General features: G+C 41.4%; 1 protein-coding gene across 1 annotated transcript in view; it reads right to left on the bottom strand.

Annotated features, from left to right (window-relative positions):
• The window catches only part of HABP4 (hyaluronan binding protein 4), a 36,725-nt gene extending 17,895 nt beyond the window's left edge, over positions 1-18,830 (bottom strand). The window contains exons 1-5 of the mRNA XM_067744856.1: positions 18,362-18,830; positions 13,440-13,602; positions 8,129-8,290; positions 7,858-7,926; positions 3,458-3,541 (exon numbers count right to left, since the gene is read on the bottom strand). Of these exons, the coding sequence (XP_067600957.1) occupies positions 3,458-3,541; positions 7,858-7,926; positions 8,129-8,290; positions 13,440-13,602; positions 18,362-18,722 (839 nt within the window). The 5' untranslated portion in view covers positions 18,723-18,830. The remainder of the gene's footprint in view (positions 1-3,457; positions 3,542-7,857; positions 7,927-8,128; positions 8,291-13,439; positions 13,603-18,361) is intronic.
• Between the last annotated feature and the right edge of the window lie 3,384 nt (positions 18,831-22,214).

Here is a 22,214-nt window from a genome sequence, read left to right as displayed (position 1 = left end):
AAGGATCCAATTTTTCCTGAAGGTATCTAGTTAACTCACTTCTTAACATTCATATACACTGTTGATCTATTTTCTTAGTTAACTTACTGTCTAAATGTTCATATTAATCTATTTCTTTAATTAAATACATTACTTAGTTGTTTTGAATAGTAAAGTAACAGCTTTCACAATCATCAATCGTAGCACTTTGCTCTTGTAATAAGTAACAATAATAATAGTAGGTATTTATACAGCACTAACTACATGCCAGGCCCCGCTCTACATGAAACACACGCACACCCAACCAGTCCTTATGACAGCCTTCTGATGTAGGTGTTATTATTATTCCCATTTTACAGATGAAGAGAACTGAGGCACAGAAAGATTAAATAACTTAGCCAAACTAGTAAATGGAAGAGCTGGGATTTGAACCCAGAACACTGGCTCAGAGTCTCTGCTCTTAAGCATTGCCTCTTCTCAGCTGAAGGATGAGTAAGAGTTAAATAAATAGGTGAAGGGTGAAGGGAGTGTGGAGGAGAGGTACAGAAAAACAAGAATACAGCACTTGCAAAAGCTCTTTGGCAGGTGTGGCATAGGAGCTGGAGAAAGGTGCTTGGGGACATGAAATAAGGGCCACATGGTGAACCTGGAGAAGGCACAGGAGTGGTTGAACTTGGGGGCTCTTCATGGGCCAGACCATGCAGGATTGTGCAGGTCAGGGCAAGGGACAGAAAAAGGACAGAAAGCCACCGGGGGGAGGGTCTTACTCGAGGGGTGGGGGCACGATGATCAGAATGGCAGTGTGAAAGCCACTTTGGTGTGAAACGGGTGGGTTGGTAGAATGTGAGAATGCAAGGAACCCCATTAGGAGCTCTGGTGAGAGAGCAGATGGCAGTAGCAGAGACTATGATGGTGAGTGGAGATGGCAGATATAAAAGAGTACAAATCCTCAGGGCATGGTGACAGATTGGATTTTGAGGAGACAGTGGGTCAAGAAGAAGGAAATCTCAAGAATGACTCCTAGGTTTCTGGTTTGTGCAACTGGATGAATGGCGATGCCGTTCCGCAAAACAGAAACACCTAATGAGGGTGGGGGCTTGTGGACCTCAGTCCTGGCCACACTGAGCATGAGGTGCATTTGGGATGCCCACGGGGAGGTGTCTAGGAGGCAGATGGACACATGGGCCTGGAGTCCATGTTGAAGGTTGGAGCCAGAGGTATATATTCTGGAGTCAGGGGATAAATGACAATTCAAGCTGCAGGAGTGCATGAGACCCTATAAAGAGACACTAGACACAGAGAAGAGGGCCTAAGGCAGAGCCCTGAAGAACTCAACATTTTAAAAGAGCGGAAAGACAAGGATGAGTCTGCAAAGGAGGAACTGAGCAGCAGAAAGCAAGCCAGAAGAATGCAGAAACCAATGGGAGGTTGTGGTTAAGAGGAAATCAACACAGGCATACCTTGTCGTATTGCACTTCACAGATTCTGCCTTTTTAACATATTGAATATCTGTGGCAGCCCTGCGTTGGGCAAGTCTAGCAGCACCATTTTCCCAACAGCATTTGCTCACTTGACGTCTCTGTGTCACATTTTGGTAATTCTCGAAATATTTCAAACTTTTTCATTATTATTATATTTGTCATGGTGATCTGTGACCAATGATACAAAGATGTTACTATTGTAATTGTTTTGGGGTGCCACAAACTGCACCCACATAAGACAGTGAACATAATCAATAAATGTTGTATGTGTTCTGACTGCTCCACTAACTGGCCTTCCCATCTCTGTCCCTCTTCTGGGGCCTCCCTATTCCCTGAGACACAACAGTATTGACATTAGGCCAGTTAATAACCCTATAATGGCCTCTCAGTGTTCAAATGAAAGGAAGAGTCAGTCAATATGGCAAACTTCATTGCTGTCTTTATTTTAAGAAACTGCACAGTCACCCCAACCTTTAGCAACCACCACCCTCATCAGTCAGCAGTCATCATCAAGGCAAGACCCTCCACCAGCAAGAAGATTATGACTCATTGAAGGCTGAGATGATAAATATGTTAAAAAGGTTAGTATCTTTAGCCATAAAGTATTTTAAAATTAAGGTATGTATACTGTTTTTTTAGACATAATGCTATTGCACACTTAATAGACTACAGTACAGTCTAAACATAACTTTTATGTGTACTGGGAAACCAAAAAAATCATGTGATTCACTTTATTGTGATATTCGCTTTATTGAGGTGGTCTGGAATCAAACCCACAATATCTCTGAGGTATGCCTGTAAAGTCAAATGTTCTGAGAGGTCAAGGAAGATGCAGACCGAAACATCTGTTAGGTCTGGAGACATGTGGTGACTGTTTCAGAAGGGCAATGAGGACAAAGCCAGACCTGGAGTGAAGTGAGGATGAAGTGAAGGGGAGGAAATGAAGAAAGAATGCACATAACCCCGAAAAAGGCAGCTGAATGTGAATGTAGGGGCAACCAGAGGCTTTTAACAGGAGAGATTGAGCGCAGATAAAATGTTGATAAGAAGACCAGAGCTGGGAGGAAGGAAGTGAGTATGCCTAAAAATGAAGGAGCTAACTGATAGTGAGATTTCTCTGAAGTCAGTAGGAAATGGGATCCAAACGCTGGAGAGGCTGGTGGAGGGATGGGGCCTCTATTTTACCACAAGGGAAGAAGCCCAGGAGGCAGGTGCAGGCAGGTTCGCACCTTTGAGAGTCGTGTAATTTCTCTGTGACAAAGGAGGCCAAGTTGTACCCAGAAAATGAAAAAGGAGGTGTGGGTGTCAGAAGGATGGAAGAAGGGGAAAGTGGGGGGCAATGTCAGGGCTCTGAGGGGACAAGAAGGACTGAACCAGTCATTGTAATGGGTGGGTAGGGAAAGAGCGAATCCAAGAAATGGGCATTGCTGGGCAGTGTTGAGGGCTCATTTCAGAATGTGGTGATGGGGAATTTACAGGGGTTCCCATCAGCCCTGCTGAGTATCTTGCAGTGCTCAGCCTGTGGATGCAGGCAGAAAGAAGGCAGATGGCTACCGGTTGTCCAGGAGGTGGGTGCATTTGCTAGCAAGGTACTCATAGACCCAAGGGGCAAGGGAGTTTAAAGCCTTGGCAAGGGTGCTACAGATGGACCAGGGAACTAAGCTCCATGAAGAAAAGAGGAAGGAGGGACCAGGAGAGAATAAAGGGACAAAAGATAGGGGTCCTGAGGAAAGAGAGACTAGTCACAGTACAGGCTGCTGATGGAAAATAAGTTGTAGGCACAGGACAGAATACTTGAATGCAACCCATTAATTATCATTAATAATCATTCATTAGATGATTTGAACTATTAATTAGTTTGATTATTCATTAACACGTTAAGAAGATAACCCTCTGTGATATGACGAAAGGCTGAGCTTCCTATTCTATGAAGACCTCTTATAAATCTTTAAGAAAAAGACCAACAACCCAATGGGGAAAATGAATGAAATACCCACTTGGCTGGAGATTCCTCCTCCAGGGGGCCCAGGGACTCCTCCACCACTGTGGTCTCTTCCATGGGGGCAGTCGGGTCCATGTCACTGCAAAGCAGCAAGAACCACTCTAGTCACACAAATCTGTTTACATCAATGCCCTTACATATTCAAGATAGAAAAAAACACATTTCAATGTCCTTTTTCTTAAGTAAACATCCCTCGAGGAATTAACATGTACATACAGGTAATCCACATCAAAATAAAAAAGAGGAAGAAAAATGCTCTTAATTGCTAATCCATATAAATTATTTCAAAAGTGTGAAAAGTACTTTGAGAAATACAAGTTTCCATGAATGGCCTAAAATTAAAAACAGATTGTAAAGGACCAGAACAATTATTCAAACTCTTATTATACTAGGAGATTCCAAATATTAACAGGGGCCATAAAAATTTTCAACCTGTGTTAAATGACTTAAAATAGATAAGAATATGCCATTTCAAACTTTAGAATATGGCAAGAAAGTGGAAACATTCCACAAAAAGGAATGTGTAGGATTACAAACAAGCTGGTGATAACCATACCAGAAAAATAAGGCTTTGAAATATCAACTTACATCCCATCACATCTAAATACATAATCTACAGATTAGAAATTACAGCACAGTGAAAAACACTTTGAATTTTAAATACATAATCTTAAATCTTTTATGTTGATATTAATCCTATCTGAACATTACTTTTAAAAAAGTACCAGCAAAAGAAATTTCATTCTCAGGAAAATGCTAAAATTGGTCAATATAATAGAAATATTTTACACTGTACATTCAGAACCCAGCACTTTTTCATCCCCAGTTCAGGAAAAATCTTCATAAAATTAGTTTTTTTTTAAATAAACATAAATTGGGCTTCCCTGGTGGCGCAGTGGTTGAGAGTCCACCTGCCGATGCAGGGGACACGGGTTCCTGCCTGGTCCGGGAAGATCCCACGTGCCGCGGAGCGGCTGGGCCCGTGAGCCACGGCCGCTGAGCCTGCGCGTCAGGAGCCTGTGCTCCGCAACGGGAGAGGCCACAACAGTAAGAGGCCCGCGTACCGCAAAAAATAAATAAATAAATTTAAAAAATAAATAAACATAAATTGAACTATAATGAAAGAATAGAGTTTTTACATTAAAAGTATTTTAATTCTCAACTCAAAGCCATTGTTATCAACTTTTTAAAAAACTCAGTTTTCCAACACAAAATTTGAATAAATAATTTTTACTTTTAAAAAAGGTCATAAATCAAATGTTCTCCCTGTTTGGAAGGACATCCCTGCTGCTCTGCCTGGCAGAATTCCTTTAACAAAAGCAGCCTCTACACATCAGCATGACCCTCGTGGGTCATGGGAGTTTTTAGCATCCAGGAGTCTAGCAGCAGTGGCAGTGCTGTATTACTCCAACTTTCTCTTTATTCCCTTGGCCATGTCATAAACCAAGGGGATAAAAACATGGATTCACTGACAGTTCATAGCTTTCAACAATTAAAAATCATAAAAGGGCTATAACGATATAGGGGAAGAAAAAAGAAGCAGAATACAAAACAAATATGAACTGACAGTTCATAGCTTTCAACAATTAAAAATCATAAAAGGGCTATAACGATATAGGGGAAGAAAAAAGAAGCAGAATACAAAACAAATATGAACTGACAGTTCATAGCTTTCAACAATTAAAAATCATAAAAGGGCTATAACAATATAGGGGAAGAAAAAAGAAGCAGAATACAAAACAAAGAGACTAGCAATTCTTAAACCTGTCAATCAATTTAGAAGAAAAATCACAGACCTCCCTCCTGTATTGACCTAAATTATTTTATGAATAAACATAAAACTAATTTTGTGCTTATAGCTCAATAGAACCATAGCTTATAGAACCATATGATGAAAACTACAAAACAAGTAAGTCTCAAGATTAGCACCAATTTATTTTGGCAAATTTTATTATTTTGTTGAAAGTAAATCACCAATGTTGGATTTATTAGAAGAAAGATAAAGCTCCAGGGCCCATGTCTATATTTTGACTTCAGTTATACTAACGTAGAAAATGCCTGTTTGCACAAGTATGGTTACAAAACAATTTTAAAAGCCTCAAGGCTTTGTTAACTAGTTCAAATTCAATCAGACTTCATACTTAACCAAATCTATGACAGTGAACAGATTTAATCCAGTGTTGCTTGATTACTACATAAAACTGTCTTGGCTCTTTACAATAAAAGTTGGAAGGCAGTATTATTAAAAACTGCATTTATGGGTGTCTATCCCAGTTAGGAACAAGAAAATAATATCTGATATTACACTTTTAAAATTATTACAAATGGAGAAAATTCTATTTTCAGCACAGGTACTAACAGTCAAACTCTTGAAGAAAACCAGTAACAATGGAAATGGCTCAGTCACACCATTTTGAAAGCATCTTGCCCTTAGATCTAGTTATACTGTCAATGTCTTCAAACAGGAATACTAAACTACAGCAAAACCCTCACACCTCCAATGCATGGTGCAGCACTCGCCCTTGTCAGCCACGAACACATCACTTATTGTTAGGCTCACCTCTGCTGTTTTCTCATTAATCATAACTCAGCTGCACTATACCATGGTGGCAAATCAAAATCTCAATGTATTAAATAAGAAATTAAAGTCTTATTCTACAAAAAAACTTTCAATTACACATTATTACCACCTAAGAGCTTTGACTTTATAACTCACAAAACAATCCAAAATGAGTGCCATGGGGCACGTTTCATTTTAACATTGGGACATACCATCTGCCAGAAGCACATGTGGTCACTTCTTCATGTTCCAAGGTCAATAATTACCTCTTAGAGTAAGTAAACACTTGGAGCCAAAATGATTTTAAACTCAAATGCAAACTGAAATGGGGTGGTAGTATTAAATAAGCTAGTAAATCAGATGATGCAGAAAGTGCCTGTATTACTTTTTAAAAATATACTATTACAGTAAAATAAAACAAAATGAAAAGGTCTGTATTTGAGATTCTATAGAACCCTAGATTGACAAACATTCAACAAGTTTCTTTTCAAAGACAACACAGATGTGCAATGGTAGTAAATTTAATCTTAGATTTGATCTTATTTTCTACATTTTTTGTTTGTTTGTTTGTTTTGCGTTACACGGGCCTCTCACTGTTGTGGCCTCTCCCGTTGCGGAGCACAGGCTCCGGACACGCAGGCTCAGTGGCCATGGCTCACGGGCCCAGCCGCTCCGCGGCATGTGGGATCTTCCCAGACCGGGGCACGAACCCGTGTCCCCTGCATCGGCAGGCGGACTCTCAACCACTGCACCACCACCAGGGAAGCCCTGTACATTTTTTTTTAAGGATAAAAATTTAAGAAAAATAAGTTTATGTAAAGAGCTTATATTCTTCAAAAGAAAAAAAGTGGAAGTCTGGATCCCCTCAAGCCTTCAAACTTGTGTAAAGTCTTCCCTGCAACACATCCTGTCGCAACCCATTCCTCGTACTTCCCTGCAGCCCTGAAATGACAGAAATAGCAGAACCAAGTACCTCCCCTAAGTAGCAAAACTGGCACAGATCTGAGATATCATAAAGCCTGAGAAATGTCAAATTTGAACCTCAGGTGAAACTTGTCATTGAGCTTTGATCTGCAAATGATTTTATAAAATCAAGAGGCAGGGACTTCCTTGGTGGCGCAGTGGTTAAGAATCCGCCTGCCAATGCAGGGGACACAGGTTTGATCCCTAGTCCGGGAAGATCCCACATGCTGCGAAGCAACAAAGCCCATGCGCCACAACTACTGAGCCTGCACTCTAGAGCCCACGAGCCATAACTACTGAGCCCGTGTGCCACAACTACTGAAGCCCGTGCACCTAGAGCCCATGCTTCGCAACAAGAGAAGCCACAATGAAAAGCCCGTGCACTGCAACAAAGAGTAGCCCCCACTCGCCACAACTAGAAAAAGCCTGCGCGCAGCAATGAAGACCCAAAGCAGCCAAAAATAAATAAATAAATAAACTTATTTTAAAAAAAAAAGATGCAATGTACACAAAAACTTTGGAAGGTCACAGAAAAATAAAGTACAGAATATCCAGGAATTTAAAAACATTCTGAGGCATACGCAAATATACAGCGCCGTGTGCTTGGGGTGTCAGCAAATATACAATTTGCTTGGCTAAAATAAGATAAAAGAATTTTGAAAGCAGTTTCAAATCTAACCACAACATAGCAAAACTGTTTTAAAAAGTTATCTCATGAAACAAAAGCCTAAATTCAATCGCTACGTAAAGCACACAAGTATAAAGACATGGCAAGCGTAACACAGAGGACATAATTTTCAAGACAGGCAAATAAAGATCCAGATATTTCCACTTAATTGTAGGTTCACAGAAGGTACACATTTGCACCATACCTGGTATCTTTACCTGATCCCCAGGTGCGAACTCCATATCCACCCATGTTGTCTTCAGTCCTGATTGCTCTAGAAAACGAAAGAATATTCCCTTAAACTGGAAGCTGGTGTCCAGTCAATCTCTAAATCAGAAAAGCTGATCATAAAAACTGTCCCAGGATCAGCTCCCTTAGGAATAACTGCATACTAATATAAAGTCAACTAAACATTAAAACACAACAGATTCACACCAAGATCTTAAAGGGAGAATAGCATTTACAATGAAACTTACATTTTATCATTCCCACTGTATCTCTCAAATTCTCGTTTCCCTCTCTGGTCAAAACCGTCAAAAGCTCTGTTCCCAGGACCACCTCTGCCTCTGCTTCGCATGCCCCCTCTTGGGCATCCACGTCCTCTCAGTGGTCTTTCTCGATCAAACCTGTCAACTGGTCTTGGAAGAGATGAGTATAATAAAAAGCGGTGAATTGGATTAAAGAGCTAACGCTTTTTCTGATTAAAAAAAAATTCTAGAAGGACATTATGGCTACAGTATATTGGAAAGAATCGTGTATCTTGAATAAAAAAATTAATAGTTAAATTTACTGAGCACATACTATCTCTAGCACTGTTCTGAGCCCTTCACGTACAGTCATTTAATTACAACTAGTGCCCACATATGAGGAAGATAGCTGAAGATGACGTCTTTGTTGTTAAATCCAATAGCAACTTTTGTCTCTAGGTCATCTGACCCTTATGCATCATTTGACACTGCCAACCACTAATTTTCCTCTGCCCTTTCTGGCTTCTCTTTCCCTGCTCATCCTTATAAAATGATTTTTGACACAGGTAATACCCAAACATTCACAAGGTACTCCTCTTGCTTCTTGGCCACACAATTCCACTTCTCAAAGGCAGACACTGCAGAGTCACATACAGGGAAAGGTTCTACACCTCGCCTTTTTCATGGAACATGTCTTGAATATCCCATCTTCTGGATACCTACACATTTGTCCTTAAGAGCACCAGCATTCCTGACTCCCTACCTCCTGTACACATCGTCCTCGTCCCTATGCTAATGCTACATGGCCCCTTCACGTGACCCTGTGTCTCTCATTTGGGGGTCTCTCTGATTTCAGGCCACAAAGCCAGTTACTTCCTGGACATCCCCCTATGTCACCCCATGGCCCTGAAGATACATGACCAACACTGACCCCTTGCTCCTACTACGGTCCCTAACTCACAACATGGAAGTGTCCAAGCCAAGAAACTCCCTTTTCTCACTCTTTCCCTGCCACACCCACTGGATCCAGGGCCTGACCTCCCGCTTCGCCTCACATCCATTCTCTGCTACCATCTGGTCACTGTTACTTTTTATGAGGACTTGTCTCTCCTCCACCAGACTCAAAGCTTCTGCAGGAAGGGCCTCATCTTTTTCATTGTTAAATCCTAGTTTAATAAGAAATTATATTTTTTAATTTGTCAAGGCTTTTAAAAACGTTTAAAGCAACAAATTACTTATTGAAATCTAGTGACATTAGTGGCTCAAACACCAGAACTAGAGGTGTGTTCCAGTCTACTGAAACAGGCTGAAAATGTTACATTAAAAAGCTACTATACCATCACCGATAAAAAGATACAAAACTCACAATTCTCCTTACTCAAAAAGATAAAGAAATACAGAAGCGCCAATCATTAACTTTATGCCAGTCTCTTTCAAGAAACATCATCCTAAATCAATTCTCCAAGCTGGCTTTTCTGTCTCCCACCTCCCCGGACCAAAACCAAAATTTTAAATAGAGACTGTTGTAGAATCTGATTCCACATTACAGTAAATATCTAAAGCAGAGTTCTAAAACAATGACAAATGAAAAGTAACAGTAAGTTCTTAACCAGGAAGTTGGACAGCGCCATAAAAGAAGTCTACCTAAAAACTGAGAAGAAATGAAGCATAAAACTCTATATGGAAAATAATGCCAATAGTCAAAATCGGGTCTAAATTTACATGAACTTTAGATCAGATACTGATAAAATAACGAATTCATTAATAATATAATAGTAACTGAAGCTGACCCTAAAAATAACCCTGTGTGTTCTAGTCTATTTTAATCCCTTAAATCATTTTTCTTTATCCCACAGGTTTACCCCACCCCCAATTAAATATATTCTCAATTGCTTCTTTATAATCCCCTTCTTATAAAATACATTCTTTTTTTTAATAGATCTTTATTGGAGTATAATTGCTTCACAGTACTGTGTTAGTTTCTGTTGCACACCAAAGTGAATCAGCCATATGTATACATATGGCCCCATATCCCCTCCCGCTTGGGCCTCCCCCCTCCCACCCTCCCTATCCCACCCCTCTAGGTCATCACAAAGCACAGAGCTGATCTCCCTGTGCTATGCTGCTGCTTCCCACTAGTTAACTAATTCATATTCAGTAGTGTATATATATCAATGCTACTCTCACTTCGCCCCAGCTTCCCCCTCCCACCCCATGTCCTCAAGTCTGTTCTCTATGTCTACATCTTTATTCCTGTCCTGCAACTAGGTTTGTCAGTACCATTTTTTTTTTTTAGATTCCGTATATATGTGTTAGCATACGGTATTTGTTTTTCTCTTTCTGACTTACTTCACTCTGTATGACAGACTCTAGGTCCATGCACTTCACTACAAATAACTCAATTTCGTTTCTTTTTATGGCTGAGTAATATTCCATTGTATATATGTGTCACATCTTCTTTATCCATTCATCTGTCAATGGACATTTAGGTTGCCTCTATGTCCTGGCTATCTTAAATAGTGCTGTAATGAACACTGTGGTACATGTCTCTTTTTTTTTTTTTTTTTTTTGTGGTACGTGGGCCTCTCACTGTGTGGCCTCTCCCGTTGTGGAGCACAGGCTCCGGACGCACAGGCTCTGCGGCCGTGGCTCACAGGCCCAGTCGCTCCGCGGCATGTGGGATCTCCCCGGACCGGGGCACGAACCCGTGTCCCCTGCATCGGCAGGTGGACTCTCAACCACTGCACCACCAGGGAAGCCCCATGTCTCTTTTTGAATTATGGTTTTCTCAGGGTATATGCCCAGTAGTGGGACTGCTGGTCATTCGGTAGTTCTATTTTTAGTTTTTTAAGGATCCTCTATACTGTTTTCCATAGTGGTGGTATCAACTTACATTCCCTCCAAAGTGCAGGAGGGTTCCCTTTTCACCACACCTTTTCCAGCATTTATTGTTTCTAGATTTTTGGATAATAGCCATTCTGACCACATGAGGTGATACCTCATTGTAGTTTTGATCTGCATTTCTCTAGTAATTAGTGATGTTGAGCATCTTTTCATGTGCCTCTTGGCCATCTGTATGTCTTCCTTGATGAAATGTCCATTTAGGTCTTCCGGCCATTTTTTAATTGGATTGTTTGTTTTTTTGATATTAAGCTCCATGAGCTGTTTGTATATTTTGGAGATTAATCCTTTGTTGTTTCATTTGCAAATATTTTCTCCCATTCTGAGGGTTGTCTTTTCATCTTGTTTATGGTTTCCTTGGCTGTGCAAAAGCTTTTAAGTTTAACTAAGTCCCATTTGTTTATTTTTGTTTTTATTTCCATTACTCTAGGAGGTGGGTCAAAAAAGATCTTGCTGTGGTTTATGTCAAAGAGTGTTTTTCCTCTGTTTTCCTCTAAGAGTTTTATAGCGTCTGGTCTTACATTTAGGTCTTTAATCCATTTGGAGTTTACTTTTGTGTATGGTGTCAGGTAGTGTTCTAATTTCATTCTTTTACATGTAGCTTATCCTCTTTTTTAATAGGTTGGTGAGCATTAAGAATTTGAGCAGGCAAACTCAAATTCTGGGCTCTTCTACAAAATAACTGGTCCATACTCTTAAAAAATGTCAAATCCATAAATAAATGAAAGACTAAAGAGATGTTTTAAATTAAAGAAGACTAAATGCAATGCACATTCCTGGACTGGATCCTGAACCAAAATTGTTTTTCTTCTGCTAGAAGGATATTATTAGGACAATTGGTGCAATTTGAGTAGTCTGTAGATTATATAATTTAGAGAATTAGATAATAGTATTGCATCAATGTTAATGAGTTTGATAATTGTACCATGTGTTTAGGAAATATATTTAAAGTATTTAGGGATAAAGAGACATTCCTGTAGCTTACTCTCAAATGCCAAGGAAAAAAGAGGGGTGTGTGTGTGTGTGTGTGTGTGTGTGTGTGTGTGTGTGTGTGTGAGAGAGAGAGAGAGAGAGAGAGAGACAGAGAGACAGAGAGAGAGAGAGAGAGACAGAGAGACAGAGAGAGAGAGAGAGAGAGAGAGGAGAAAGAGAGGGAGAGAGTGAGGGAGGGGTATGATAAAGCAAATGTGGTAAAATGTTATTGGAGAATCTGGATGAGGGTATATGGGAATTCCTTATATAATTCTTAAAACTTCCTGTATCCAAAATAGGCATCCCTTAATAGGCAGTTTTTTTCATGGTAACATATAAAGACTTATCCTTTTTAAAAAACTCATAATTTTGCTACTAAAAAAGCTGGAAACATGAGTTATAATTTCCGTATTTCCACAGAATAAATCCCTGCAGTGAAGGAAAAAAATACACAAATGCTTCCCAAAATAAGCAGCTCTGATCCAGAAGGCTTTCTGTAAGCAAGCAGACTGCGGCTGTTACATAGCAAATTTGAACTAATCACCCAAAAAAAGCAGAATTAAGCCTTTCTCTAGCCCTCATCCTCTAACACGGTGGCAGATATACCATCTCTGTTTTGAATGTGTAGTGGAATAGGTAGTCAAGAAGTTGAAAGACTTTGGGAATAACGGCTCCCTTGACATTCAACTGTACACTATTCTAGTCTCTTTTAGCCTTTTTAACTTTCTTTTCCTTTCAATGTGAGTCACAAGTTGTTTTGTTTTAATCTAAACCCAGTGCTACGCAGGTTTAATAATTAAACACTTGAGGCAGCAAGCATCCATCTTGTTAGTGCCAAGCATAAGACACTAAGAACTGCTTCCCGTGTATAGGTGGGCATGATAGCCCACATGCTGCCACATTACTCAGAAGGGTGTCAGGCTGCACCAGCCTGAGATCATCTTCCAGGTCAGAGCACTTTCTAGAGAAGGCATGGGAGCCTTAAACTGGTGTCACATATTTTATCAGGTTTTTTGTCCAATTTCATCATGATAACCTATTGACCTGACATGGGGCTAGGAATTTGTTTAAATTCATTAGTAGCCCAAATTAGTACTGCTAAATCAAGAACATAATTATATCTCTGGCCTAAATTTCAAAAGAAAATTTAATCAGTTTAGCATACTCCTATATAGTTTGTTATAAGAATGCTTTTCATAGTTACCAATAAGTAATCCATTTTTCATTGTGTAATGATTTCCTGAACCAAGACTTAAGGTCATCTATGAGATAAATGGAAGGTGCTTCACGTGTTACCTAAGGTAGTATGATTTGGTACTTAAATTTGGTACTTAAATTGGCAAAATATTCCCAGGACTGGCACCACAAAAAGGTTGCAAAGGCTAGTAGTCCTCTGAAAATCCTTCTGGTTCCCCCAACCCTCCAGGCCGAGGTCTGCAGTACTTACCTTTCATCTGTAAACTTCTCAGGTGTAAAGTCTGCCTGCCTCTCCGTCTCATAGGGTCGATATTCCTTGTAGGATCTCCGCTCTGCTCTATCAAGCGTCACCTCTGTCCCCCGGCTCTCACTCCATCCTTGCTGCTCCCCTCTTCTGGAAGTTCGTTTCTGGCCTGACAGGGAGGAATCAAAGGGGAGAGCTAGAACACAAGGTCTGCAGCAGCACGTTATTACAGGTACTTTTAAATTTTACTTTTCTAGAAATCAATGCCATAGGAAAATTTGGGAAGTTTGGAAAAGTTCAGAGAAGAAAAAAGGTTGCTGATACTACTACTGCCCAGAGTCGTCTTTTAATAAAACTTTGACATTACTATTGAATCCCTTATGTCCTAGAAATTATGATAAGATAAACTATACCAACTCACTTACAATTACAAATATTTTACAATGACTCTGTGATAGCAACAGAGATATATTATCAACTACATTTCACAACAGCAGCTTTATCAAAACATGGTAGCTAAGTTCCTTCCAGAAAATTAAAGGATAAATACCCTGTATTTCAGAACATATTTTTAGAATCCCAACTATAGTTTATCATTCATTGGCTAATAAAGTTTTCATTTTTAAATAGCTTGTACCATTGTATCTTTCTCATTTGAAAACAGATTTTCCTGGTCTTTGATGGGATTTATACATTTATGATCACACTTCTCAAATATAAGGCCAAGCTGGTATTTGCCAACTCGTGCAAGGTCTGGCCAGCACTTGAAGGGGCATCTCCCGTCCATGGAGAGGCCAGCACTGAGGAGGTAGGGGCTGGGGCACTCCAGCCTTCTCTGTTCTCTTTTTACTCCTCTCGGTTTTGACGCTTTAAAAATTTTCAGCAGGGTCTATGTCTTAAGGCAACTAATATTTGGTGAATATATTGTGAAGAACTTTGTTACTTCTTAAATCTTCTTCCAAAAATGTGTGTTTATCTTTTCTTTGTATACACTTAATAGGTCTCCATCTCAAACATTATGTACAATTTTCATTTTAGTAGAAAATTTTAGATTTTTCTTGGTATGTCACCCTCCACATTTATTGTATGGCTATAAAAATATTAAATGTACTTGAATTAATGGGTATTTTTTTAAACTACCGGGCTCCTCTTCTACTTAGGCAGATACTTGTGATTCTTAAGAAATATATGTTTACGTGTATTCTATTTTCCCACTTAATATTTTCTATCTAAGCTTTATAAACTAGGCGCATGTAAACATTAACATATTTCCAATATGTTACTAATCTCATTTTAAAGCAAAAATCATGTCGTGACACCACTAACACAAAACTGTGCAATTTATTACTTGTTAGCTAACAAAGTATTTTTTTGAAATGTGAAATATTGCACAACAGACCTAAGTTCAATCTTAAGTTAATGTCCCATGACCTAGGAAATGCTTAAATCTGATTTGCTTCCTGAAGCCCCAGTCTGAGCTTGTGACATGTTTAGGATATAGGGAAGATGTTATCATAAACAGAGCATTATGCTTTTATTGCAGAAAGAGAGACTGACACTGGTGTCCAATTGCCCAGGAGTATGCAGTGTCAGATCCGAGCGCATACACGTTACTAAGAGAGATCAAAGTTGGAAGAGGCATTGAAAATGTAAGGTAGAAAATGTTATTGTGAAAGTTAACTATCTAACAAGTTGAAAACTATAATAGACCATGACATAACAGCAAGAACATCAACAGTAACAATACTTTTCAATACTTTTCCCTCAATATGAAAAGTTATTTTAATACAGTTTCCAATTTCCTATTCATAACCTGTAATTTAAAAAAAACAACAACTAAATATCTCCACTCAACTACAGAATTACTTAGCTTATTCCCACCTTCTTTCTGCTTTCAAGGTTATTTTAAAAATTGTATCAATTAAATTTGGAATTCGTCATTCAAAATTTAAAATGACATTTGCTGTATACTTTATACTAAAGCTTCTTCCAAAGCTTCTGTGTATAAGTTGAAAACCATTAAATATAACTGGCAACTTATTAGAATAATTATCAATACCCTGCAAACATTTCCTTTTCCTCCCAAAATCCAAAAAACAAAGATAATAGGGGTCCAGTTTTTCCCACAATTTACTACTAAGGGATCAAGAATGCAACTGAGGGTTTCCCTGGTGGTGCAGTGGTTGAGAGTCCGCCTGCCGATGCAGGGGACACGGGTTCGTGCCCCGGTCCAGGAAGATCCCACATGCCGCGGAGCGGCTAGGCCCGTGAGCCATGGCCGCTGAGCCTGCGCGTCCGGAGCCTGTGCTCCACGACGGGAGAGGCTACAACAGTGAGAGGCCCACGTACCGCAAAAAAAAAAAAAAAAAAAAAGAATGCAACTGAACCTAGCTTTTCTGTGCTAGATCAGCGGCTCCAAGTGAATATGCAAACATTGAATTTTACTAGCCCTTTCCAATAAAAGGCTGGCATATGCAGTCTCATCACTGATGTAACCCCAAGCCCACATGAAGGGACAGAATACAATAAAATTTACAGTGAGATTTCCCCCAAATAAATTTGAGCTTTGACGCAGAGATTAGTTCTGAAAGGCCAGGGAAAGCAAAGCTGAAACAGCCTGTGAAGACTTCAAGAACGAATTTTTTTGAGCAAGGCTCATCCAAAGGTCTATGTATATTGTTAAATAGTGAAGGCCATTAAAAACCTATTTCTATGGGAAAATCTTATGATTTCCACATCCTTTTGAGATTAATGCTTCCGTTATACGTCAAACTTGTTTTGACTTTGATTCTAGTCTACACTAAGCATTCACTTATAATATTCTAACTAAATTAAAAATTTTGAGTGTTAGAAAAGTACAGTCCATATCAATTAGGGCTACAAAACCTTGAGAGAGTAGTTCTCTAACACCCATTACAGATAAATTTAGCACAGTAACTACATAAACGGAAATTAATGAGCTGTTTGCTCCTGAAATAACATACTTGAAAAAGAACTAGAATTATAAAATTTCCATTTTAACTACAAAACTAACTAAAGTTCTTTAATATAGATCTCAAAAGCCAGATCACTTGGATCATAAACAATTGACAGAAAAAAAAGTTATAAATGTACTAGACTACAGGGCTAAGTTTATTAGTTTAGCAAGTTATAACTGTACTAGATCATAACGCTAAATGCAGGTTGCAACCCAGTTTATATCATGTAAATTTAGAAAAAAAGAAGTAGCTCTGTGCATTTATGTATGTAAATGCAAGGTGTTAAAATAAGAAAAATACAGGATTTTCACTATACTTCATACACTTTTGAATTGTTTAAAAATTTTATAACAAAAATGCACATTTTTAATAGTAAAAAGGTTAAAAAGCAATACATTGACATAGAAAACTAAATTCAACTTCACACTAAAATACATATTTTCACTTGTTAAAAAATAAAGCTTAGCCTTTCCCAATTCTTATTACTATGATATTTATCTAAATAGATTTAAAAGAAAAGATAGAACATAATGCAAAATGTACAAATTATCTCAAGTCTCACTCACTGTTTAAATAGGCTCATAACTGTACCGGCCTACCAAGGAGTCTTGGGATATCCAATAGCATTTAAAATAATTTTCAATATTTTTATTATAGTGACTTAATTTTCTGATTTTCAAGAGATAATGCTGGATTGAACTTTCCACAGATAAAGGGAAACATTACCTAGTTGCAGGAGTCAAAGCCCCAACACTCAAATCAGGTGTTATTCTCTCAGGGCTGGGCTGCACAATTTTTATCAAGCAAGGACCAAGCCAGTAAAGCCAAGTTGAATACACTGCCAAACATTGGCTGGAGTGGTCGAATTATACATCTTAACATTCTTTTTACGGAAACTTTAGGACCACTGTCTCATTTTTGAAAAACAGAGGAAACACAGGTGGAAACTTGGAGGCTTTGCCACTGATGCAGTTCAGGTGAGAAAAGACTTTTAAGCACCCTCCGTCCCTAGATGCAGACAGTAGTACACCAAGCTTTGTGCTTGCCGTTCTGGCTAAGCAGGGAGTGGGGAACTTTGAATATTCTTGTTGAAAAGGTTAATTAAAAACGCTTTTCTTAAAGCAGCTTGAGTTAATGACAAGTTACACAACCCATCAATGCTGCCTGCTACATTGAAAACCCGTGCGGGATGACTGCTGGAAGCTCCGTAAGGGGGATGGATGGGTGAAGGCACAGAGCTTGGAAGGCGCCGGGGACCCCGCGTCCACCCCCGCCGCATTCTGCTCGCGGCCCTGACGTCACAGCCCGCCCCCGAGGTCACCCAGGACTTCCCTCCATCACAGAGGCCCCAGCCCCTCACCCCGGCGATCCTTCACACACCCCGGGCTCTCGCCGCCACCCCCAGGGTCCGGGTGCACCCTCCTCCACTCTCCCTAAAAAGCGCTCCCCTCCCTCCTTCCCACCACGCTACTTTTTGCCTCCCGACGCGAATCTTGCAGAGGTTGGGCTGGAGGATGGAGAAGGTCCCTGCTAGTTCTAGATCTGAGAGCCCCAGGTCAGCGACCTCAGTGTTCGCCCCCACACACCAACCCAGAAATATCCCTCAACTTTGCCCAACTTGTAAAGGCTCAGTTTCAGCGTTCTGAAACCCCCTACTCTAAGCCTGCACTCTCCTTCGCCCCCAGAACGGACTGGGAAAGGCCAGAAGGGGCGTGACACCCTACACCCCGTCCTCTTTTCCCACCCTCCTCCGCCACAGGGACCCTCAACTCCAGCCTACTCTTCCCAGAGCCCCCTCCCCTTTCTGGAACAGATTCCAGTGATCCCAGTCTCGTAGTAGGAGGTCGTGGGGCTGCTGAGGAGAGGTGACCTCCATGACCCCATTCTCCTTCCCCTCCCGCCCACCGCGCCCACCCCGGGGCATCTAGGTGCCGGGCGGAGCGCGCGTACCGGGCGGCTGAGGGCCGCCCCCTGGGCTGTCTGGCTGCTGCACCCCGGGGGCCGGGAGGCTCTTGCGCTCCTTCTGAGACTCTCTCCGGCCGCCGCCCGCGCCGGGTCTGTGGCCCGAGGCCCCAGCCGGGCTCCTGCCGCCGCGGTTGCCGGCCCCGGCCGCCGCCCCCGCCGCTTCGTCGCGCCTCTTGCGCTGCAGCTGCTGCTGGCGTCGGCGCTCGGCCTCGCGCAGGATGTCGAACGGGTCCGACTCGTCGTCTAGCAGCTGGTGGAAGCGGTTGGCCACGACACAGCCGAAACTCTCCTGCATCGCGGCGCCTGCGGCGGCCGCGGCCACAGGACTCCCCAGAGCGCCCTTCATGCCGCCGCCGCCACTGCGGGCCCGCCGCGGGCAGTCCACGCGAGCGAGTCTCAGCGAAGCCGGCAGCAAGGACCCATCCTACCCGCAGCTACCGCCCTCCCGCCCCAGCCCAGTCCCATCCCTACCAGCGCCCGCCCCCGCGCCGCCGCCACCGCCCGTCCAGCCGCTTCCCGCCAGCCAATCAGCGCACGCGGACTCGCCCCCTTTCCTAGCCAGCGCGCCTGGAAACCCAATCAGCGACCGGCTGCTGTCACGTCATGCGACCTCTATGCCCCTCCCCACGATTCAGCAGGGAGGGGCTGGACCCAAAGGGCGGAGCTACTGGGAGGAGCAAGGAACCTTGCGGTCCAGGCTACTGGACCCTGCAGGTGGGTCACGGCCATAATTTATGTTCTCTCTGGGACTGGGTCCACATTCATCATCGGCCATACTTCTTTGAAGTTTACACATTGATTGAGCCATTCAACAACTGTATAGTGTACACTTATTATGTGCCCGGCATTATGTTGTAGGAGATACTAGCTCTCTGTTTTAGTAGATGTTACAGCCTATAGGCAGAAAAGTGCCCTGAAGAAAAGGCACAGACTTCTCTATGATCCTATAGCAGAGGGACTTGACCTAATTAGGAAGTTTGGAGAGGCTTTCCCAGGGAATGACGGTTAAGCTGAGATCTGAAGGATGACAAGGGCCGTGAGTAACGGCAAGTGCACAAGTCTTGAGTTGGGGTGGAGCACAGCCCATTCAAGCTCAAGGAAATGGATTGCTAAGAGTTGGAGGAAGGCCTTATTTTGGTCTTTATTCTGGGAGCAGCGGCAAGCAAATTTTAAGCATGAGCATGTGTTTGAAAAGGCCACTCTAGCTGTAATGTGAAGGACTAGGTTGGAGGGAGGTCAAAATGGATGCAGGGAGACCAAGCTGAAGATTGCTGCAGAGCTCCAGGGAAAAGGTGGTGATCACTATTCTTGGATGGTGGATACTGTCGGTGGAGGTGAAGAGAATAGTAGATCCAAGAGCTATTTTGGAGGTTATATCAACAGGACTCAGTGATGCACTAGATATGGGTGGTGAGGAAAAAGGAGGAGAGTATGATGACTCCTATTTTTCTGGCTCTTGCAACTGGAATGGTGATGCTATTCACAAAGAAACAGAGCATTTATAGACCACTTTGATGAGAATCATAAGTTCAGTCTTGGACATGTTGAAGTTTAGGGTTTGGGTGTTTGTTTTGTTTGTTTGTTTGGTTCGTTGGTTGTTTTATTCAACTGAGGGCTTGAAGTTCAGAGAAGAACTGTGAATTGGACTTTCTCCAGGAATTCTTGCCTAGGCACTGGTGGAGACACTCTTGGCTGCCTATACTACAGCCCTTCCTTTCCCTCTTACACTTTCCCAAAATCTGTATTTTGTTAGGGCGTCAGGGAGCTGTTTGCCCCGGGGGGAACTGCGCCTTTTTCCAGCCTCAAACTTGATTAATCTTAAATCACCCATTGTAATTTCATTCCCCTACCAATGATTGGTGTAGGAATAGGCTTCTGGGGCAAATCTGGCAGAACAGACCTGAGGGAAAGTATTCTGCAGGATTTCTTGGAGGGATCATTCTTCTTGTACCTAAAAAGGGATTGCGACAGGATCTTCTAACTTTCCACTTCTGTTCTTTGGTCCTTGTTATGTGAGGAGGACATGATGCCTAGAGTGCTGGCCCTTATTGTGACTATGAGGATGGCAGAGAAGAAGGATGGAGAAAACCTAGTTCCTTGATGATGTGGAGCTGCTGACTTGCCACAATCGGGAAACTTCCTGCCTCAGACTTATTATTATGTAAGACAATAAATGCCATTATTGTTTAAACTAGTCTTAGTTGTACTTGTTTCTTGCATCAAAAGCATTCTGTTACAGCATCTTGCTCAGATACATCAGTACCAACTTTTACTTTCCTTTAATAGCAAATGGAAAAGGAGCCCTTAATCTTAACTGTTGCCAGGTCTGTGTTTTATTCACTTATTCAACTTTCTGTCATTCCGAGGAGGAGAACAGGGATGATGTCTGTCTTATTCATTATTACAACATATTCCCAGTGCTTAGCATTCTAGGTAGCTGTACCGTAGGTTCTCAGTAAATATTCGTTGAATGAAGATTTTAAGATATCTGGTCTTCTCCTTCTTGGAGTCAACAGAGGCTTATGATCAAAAGCCTATACTTGGGCTTCCCTGGTGGCACAGTGGTTGAGAGTCTGCCTGCCGATGCAGGGGACATGGGTTCGTGCCCGGGTTCGGGAAGATCCCACATGCCGCAGAGTGGCTGGGCCCGTGAGCCATGGCCGCTGAGCCTGCGCGTCCGGAGCCTGTGCTCCGCAACGGGAGAGGCCACAACAGTGAGAGGCCCGTGTACCGCAAAAAAAAATAATAATAATAAGCCTATACTTTTTATCCAAAAGAATTGAGAGCAGGTGTTCAGACAAAAACTTGTACCTGAGTGTTTATAGCAGCACTACTCGCAAGAGCCAAAAGGTAGAAACCACCAAATGCACATCAGCTGATGAATGGATAAACAAAATGGGGTGCAATGGATTAATATTTGGTCAGAAAAGGGAATGAAGTACTAATACCTGCTACAACGTGGATGAACCTTGAAAACATTATGCAAAGTGGAAGAAACCAGACACAAAGGGTCACAAATTGTATGACTTCATTTATATGAAATGTCCAGAATTGGCAAATCCATAGAGATAGAAAGCAGATTAGTGGTTGCCAGGGGCTCAGGGGAGAAAGAATGGGGATTGACTGCTTAAAGGGCATGAGGTTGCCTTTTAGAGTGATGAAATTTTTCTGGAACTAAATAGTGGTGACGGTTAAATACCACTGAATTGTAAAATGGCGAAAATAGTAAACTTTATGTGTATTTGGCCACAATTTTTTTAAAGCTTATATTTTGGAGTTAGACCATGATTTGAATCCTGGCTATGCCACTAACTGACTTTGTAACCTTGGACATATTCCTTATTCTTGTGCTTCAGTTTTCTCATCTGTAAAACAGAGAAAATAATGGTACCTGCTTCAGAGGGTTATTGTGAGAACTGGGTCCAATAATGCATATGAAGTGTTCATCACCATACCTGGCACAGAGTAGATCCTCAGTAAAAGCTATTTGATAGTAATTATGATACCAAAGAGAAAAAAACCAAAACATGCACACAACCATACAACTCAGAAAATAAAGCATACCCAAAAAGCAGTGAAGTGTGGATGCTGAACGATACTACCGGCCCTTCCATAGCAGTTACTTATTGGCACCAGTGGAAATGCAGGGAAGTTTAACTACATACAAAATGTAAATTGCCTTGAGTTAATTAATAGGCAAATTCCACTAGGAATCATAAAATAAAATATACTAAAATCTTCCAGATTGACTTAAAATTCACAGAAAGTTAGAGAATTTACAAGCATGTAACTTTGTTACCTTTGATTACATGCAAAGAGCAACACCTGGGTGAGGGCC

This window comes from Pseudorca crassidens, chromosome 7 (genome assembly GCF_039906515.1).
Source record: "Pseudorca crassidens isolate mPseCra1 chromosome 7, mPseCra1.hap1, whole genome shotgun sequence".
In the NCBI taxonomy this organism is placed as follows: Eukaryota; Metazoa; Chordata; class Mammalia; order Artiodactyla; family Delphinidae; genus Pseudorca; species Pseudorca crassidens.
Note: the sequence above shows the minus strand (reverse complement) of the source record. Positions and strands in the feature narration are given on the sequence as shown.